The 5,862-nt window shown below is 42.5% G+C and overlaps 1 protein-coding gene across 1 annotated transcript in view; it reads left to right on the top strand.

Moving 5' to 3' along the window:
• The first annotated feature begins 630 nt into the window (after nucleotides 1–630).
• rab39bb (RAB39B, member RAS oncogene family b) overlaps nucleotides 631–5,862 on the top strand; it is a 13,421-nt gene continuing 8,189 nt past the window's right edge. The window contains exons 1-2 of the mRNA XM_005747945.1: nucleotides 631–1,140; nucleotides 3,655–3,936. Of these exons, the coding sequence (XP_005748002.1) occupies nucleotides 3,722–3,936 (215 nt within the window). The 5' untranslated portion in view covers nucleotides 631–1,140; nucleotides 3,655–3,721. The remainder of the gene's footprint in view (nucleotides 1,141–3,654; nucleotides 3,937–5,862) is intronic.

Here is a 5,862-nt window from a genome sequence, read left to right as displayed (position 1 = left end):
CACACACACACACACACACACACACACACACACACACACACACACACACACACACACACCGAGAGAGAGGGCGTTCTATTTGTTATTGCTTAAAACTACAACTCCCAGGTGCTGGAGCTTCTCACAGGCTGTTCCGTGACTGCGCAGTGGCGCATAGACAGCGCAGTGAGTGTGCAGCTTCCATCTGGTGGCAATTTTCTTCAATAAACAAATAAATTATTAATAATAATAATGAAAATACTCACAGTATTGTTTGTTTTTCCTCATCCATAAGTCATATTTTCAGTTAATTTCCTCACAATTACGATCTAACAACCAAACATTTTGACTTTTGGGTCAAAATGTTGTTAGAGAAACTAACTTCTGTAAGTTTTTTCAATATTCAGGGTTTTTTTTGGTCTTTAAACTGTGCAAATAAAATTAGTCTTTGTGTGTTTTATTACCGTTACTTTGATGACGTCAGCAGACCGTTACAGTACATAAATCCAGTTTCCCTACATATAAGTAGGATGCTCTCTTACAGAGGCATAATGCAGCTTCTGGGCGTTAATATTATGATACATGGAGGTTTACTGTTATGTGCCCTCCCCTCTAAAAGCCGTGCCGCCTCCCGGTGTTGCGCCTCTGCGCGCTCCTTTACGGTAGTGGTACTGATGCGGGATGAGTCAGGCTATATGATGCTGCTGCCATTTCATCAGCAGCGAAAGCCTCCAAACCCCGAGCAAACACAGAAACGATACCGCGGGATTTCCCTCTCACAGCCTCGTAGACATCCTCTCAGCTCGGAGGCTCGAAACAGAGTACAGAGGCCTGCTCGCAGTTTATTCGCGGCTCCGAGCGAAAGCGCAAGATCCCTTTTTTCTGGTCGCACCTGCACTTGGATGCGTTTTTCTCCTTTCAGCACTCAATCGGGCCTGACATTAAGGAGGAAGTCAGCCCTGAGTCCTCAGGGGCCTGCCGCTCACCAGCCTCTGTGATCCAGCTTCCACACAAACATCGAGGTTTCGCCGCTTTTGGGTTGTTTTTGCGGCTCCCTGAGCATCGATCCCCCGGACTAGCCTGTATCATGGAGCCCTCAGCAGCCTGAACAGCGTGACAAGAGCGACCATTCTGTCCCGAAGCACTCCACTGCTGCTCCAAGTAGGCTGTTTTCCTCTACTGTTTTATCTCCGTGTCTTTGTGGTGTCGCGATAAAGGCGATGGCTGATTAAACCGAAATGACTATTTCCAGGCCTTTAGATTGCTTTGCATGGATGTGATTGAAATTCATAATAGCAAGAAAAGTCGCCTTTGGAAGAAACATCGTTGTCTGTTGTTTGATAAACAACATCAAATCGATGATAAGTCGTGATTTTGCGCACAAACTCACCTCAAACACGCAAATAAATAAATGAAGCAAAGGGATCAATAACAACCCCCACCCCCCTACGCATGTAATCATGTCAGTCTGAACCGCAGCCATCTGTAAATGCTGGATATGTGAAACCCTGCGTGTCGTGTCGAACCCACGAGCTGCCCATCCCGGCGCGAGAGCCCATCAGGCTGCTATTCAGCAGGGATTCAGCCTCTAATGTTTGCATACCTCCCGAGCTACGCAACCTGACTCCACAGAGACGCGCATGGGGTGATGGGAGGCCGCGTGCTCGCCTGATGGCCTGGTCGGGAACAGCTGTATTGTGAGGATCTGTAGGGGACAGGGCTGCTGTACAGAGAGCAGCATAGCTTATGTTATCAAATCCCTTAAGTCACATATTTCAGGAGACGTTTTGCCTCTTAAAAGAGAAAACACTGAGCTGAATGGACTAAATAAACATAGTTCAGAATTGAATTACTATTTCAGTTTACATTTTTCTGCAAACCCTTAATGATCTGATGTATTTAATGTCGTATACCATGTGCAGAATATGCATGAGTAAATATATACCTGTTCAACTGGCACATTAACAAGAATATCTAACCAGCAGCAGCTCAGTGCATTCAAGCATGTAGACGTGGTCAAGACAACCGGCCGAAGGTCAGACTGAGCATCAGAAAGAGAAAGAAAGGGGATTTAAGCGACTTTGAACACGGTGGTGTTGCTCGTGCCTGATGTTTGAGTATTTCAGAAACTGCTGGGATTTTCCCACACAGCCATCTTTAGGGTTTACAGAGCAGCGGCAGTTGTCTGCGTGGAAATGCCTTGTTGGTCAGAGGAGAATGATCAGAATGCTCAAATAACCACACGCAAGCAGAAAAGCTTCTCTGAATGGTCTACAGCAGCAGAAGACCACATTGGATGTCACTCCTTACAGCTAAGTGCAGAAAACTGAGGCTGAAATTCACACAGTCACACAAACAACAGACGGCGGGGACAATAGAAGATTGAAAAGATGTTCTCTGCGTTGTGTCTTCATTTTTATGCTTTGACATTCAAATAATAAGGTCAGAGTTTGGTGCAGACGACATGAAAGTATGGATCCATCACAGCTTGGATCACCAGTTTTGGATGATGGTGATGTAATGGTGTGCTGGATGTTTTCTTGACACCCTTTGGTCCCTTTAGTAGTGAGATTGTTACATTAATATATTTATTATATTATTTTAAGACATGCTTTAACATGTCAGCACCTGTTTAGAGTGGTATTTGTTATTGCGTAGCAATCAGAATCGAATTTGGATCGAAGAATTATTTTGTATGAGAAGTGGCATGGAGCAAAGAGCAGATAATTACATTTGAAAGGTAGAGGAGTCAAAATAAAGTCACACGAACTATTGGAAACATTGGGCACATTTCAAAACTCCATCTATAACTGAAGAACTTAAATGTAGTTAGTTACCTGTGACTGGTTTAATTATAGCTGCAAGAAAAATCTGTCCAATCAAAGCAGTTGGTTATATCAACAGTATTGATATTGTTAGCTTATGTTTCTATTTGTTTATTCCTGCTCTGTCCACTCTGCTGTTTCTCATCTAATCTTATCTTATGTGCTCATTGCCTCTCACTCAGTGCTGCAGAAATGAGCCCTAAAGCCCAGAAACATGTTTCTGGGCCTGCAATCTTAAAACAGATGTTTACAATCCTCTTGAGTTTGTTCATATTAACCGTGGAAAGTGAAAAATACCAGGTTATAATATAAAAAGTCTACAAATGAACAATAAAAAAAACACCACATATGTGGCCACAGAAGCTGTTGAAGACATGTTAAAAGTAAAAGTCATCTTACTTCCTGCGCTTGGATTAAGGCTTCAAAAATTATAGCTGTGTGAGTTTGTGAAGATAATCCTGCAGAATGAGACTTGTAAATATCGCAACCTTTTATTAATTTTAGTGATTATTTCTTGTGATTATCCCCAAAAATCCCATCGACTTTTCATCAAGGGAGCCTGGGTATTTCTAAGTATCCAGGCTGGTCTGCAAAAAACCCTCCAAAGCTCATTATTTTGTCACCCTGTGGGAGCTTGGACATTGCAGCTCAAAGAACAGGAAGTGAAGTGTCAGATGGTAGCATTTGGTTTGCAAAGAAACAACCACGCTTAAACCAAGAGGAACAGTAAGATGTGCACTTAAACAAACAATCTAATGTTGTTTGTTGATTCCTCTCTTCCCTCGCCTCCTCCCTCCCTCCCTCTCTCTCTCCCTCCCTCTGTCTCTCTCTCATGTTTGTGCACCAACAGCTCGTACCACAGCAAGTAGACCAACACTTACAAGCGCACCGGGGAGAGCTGCAGACCAAGCCAAGTCATGGAGGCAATATGGCTCTATCAGTTCCGGCTGATCGTCATCGGGGACTCCACGGTGGGAAAGTCATGTCTGATCCGGCGGTTCACGGAGGGTCGCTTCGCCCAAGTGTCCGACCCGACCGTCGGGGTGGACTTCTTCTCCCGCCTGGTGGAGATCGAGCCGGGCAAGAGGATCAAGCTGCAGATCTGGGACACCGCTGGTCAGGAGCGCTTCAGGTAAGTGTGTGTCTGGAGCTTTACAACGAGTCTGCGTTTAATGTGGTGTTATTTCCTTTACATCTTTATGGAAATATTATTTAAATTTACTGGAGGTGACGCATGGTAATTTAAAAATATATTTGTTTAGCAGGAGAGGATGCGCTTATATGCAGCAGAAATAGTGACATGTGTGCAGGGTGTGTCAGGAGCTATCAGTGTTGTGGTTTGTGTCGTTTTGGGTAATTAAGAACCATGTAAGCGCTCAGAACTAGACAAACACAGCCTGGATGTCTCAGAACGTGAACCAGCAATAATTTGCACAGGGAAAGCAGGCATTCAAATGAGCTCCAGGGTCATGTGCTCAGAGAAAACAACCAGAGCGTTTGTTTCTAAAAAGAAAACAGTTGCAGGTGTTGCTAAAACCTGATAGTCGTCATTTTCGTGCTCCAGGCGACTCTGAAGTGAAGTGAACTGCCTTTACAGAGAAAAAAAGCTCTCAGTTGCTTCAGATGGTGTGTTTACATGGTCATAGTCAGATTACACAAACCTATGGTGTGTAATATGGTGTAATAAAGGTGTAATAAGGGAGAAAGAACAAAGAGTAGTTTAGTAGTAAACACAGGTCCCACAGTGCTGCAAACTACTTCCAGAGGTGCAATCACATACAGAAATGCAAATAGTGGCTGTTGTTGTCGTGTCCCAGTGTCCCCTCCTTAGTTCCCAATCCCTGTTGTGGTCATTTTTTTCCAGAAAAACACATTTGTCGATTTCTTTTTTACATTCCCGCACGTCCAATAGTTTCGACAATCCCCTTCCAGGAAATTGCTGACAACAGCGATGCTGCTGTTGTTATTCTTTCACTGATAAGTTCAAAAACTGTGATGAGAAAATACCCAGAAATGCACAGGAGGAATCAACAGGACTGAACAGGTCAATCACAGTAGTTGCAGACTGCATAACTGTACTTTGCTGCGTATTTTCAGAGAGTATGCCAGTGTAGGGGTTTGCAGTTATGACCTAGATTTAACACCAAAGTATTAAACCTCTCTCAGACTGATTAAGATAGGGAAATTTTTTTTTAGCTAATGAAAGAGTTAAACACACATTTTATTAAATGAGAGTCTTTGAAATGCCAAGTATGTCATGTAAAATGTACATGTAAAAATATGTAACTGAGTAGGAAGCCAGCGTTTAATATGCATCCTGCGATTAAAGCTGAGATTTTCATGCTGAATGTCCCGACACAAGCCCAAAGTGAACCAGGGAGCTTTTGGTTATTAAGTCAATTTGTAAACAAGTATGCACTTATTTATTTTATTTAAGGAATCAAGCGATCAGCAAGTCTGTTGTAGCTGAAATGTGATGACCAATTTAAATTTTTATTTCAATCATTTCAATTTACTCATTTTATTAAAATCTTTATATTTTTAAGTGTTTTTATTTCTCATGCACACTCTGAAGTTTTCTAGTGTTCATTTGAACTGTCATATCATCTTTCAAATATCTTTGTGCCAAGCTAATTGATCAAAATGCTGATTTAATATGTTAGATTAAAGATGTTTCTCCATCAGAACAGAACCTACAGTACATGAAGGGTAAAAAAGGGTAACGCATAGCTATAATAATGTATGCCTCATAGCGGGAAAGCACTTTCACACATGCACGCACACACACAGCACAGCTCATCATCCTAACAGAAGAGGACCGGTCTCACCTGTCACCATGATGAAAATCTCTATAGCAACCGCAGCAAGTCCCTCCGAGAACGAAGGATGTCTCAGACCTTTTTCAGCCCGAACACCACGAGGCCTTTTCCTAGAAATAAATCTGTGATACAGTGACTTTTCTTAGAAGCACTTCACACAGATAAGTAGCACTTTGCTTCACTTCTCAGATGATTTCCTCATGAAATCATTTTTTAGTTTCGTATGCTAGCAATCAGAT

This window comes from Pundamilia nyererei, unplaced genomic scaffold (assembly GCF_000239375.1).
Source record: "Pundamilia nyererei isolate P.nyererei 1_Seehausen unplaced genomic scaffold, PunNye1.0 scaffold00209, whole genome shotgun sequence".
In the NCBI taxonomy this organism is placed as follows: domain Eukaryota; kingdom Metazoa; phylum Chordata; class Actinopteri; order Cichliformes; family Cichlidae; genus Pundamilia; species Pundamilia nyererei.
This window is presented reverse-complemented; position numbering and strand designations above follow the sequence as displayed.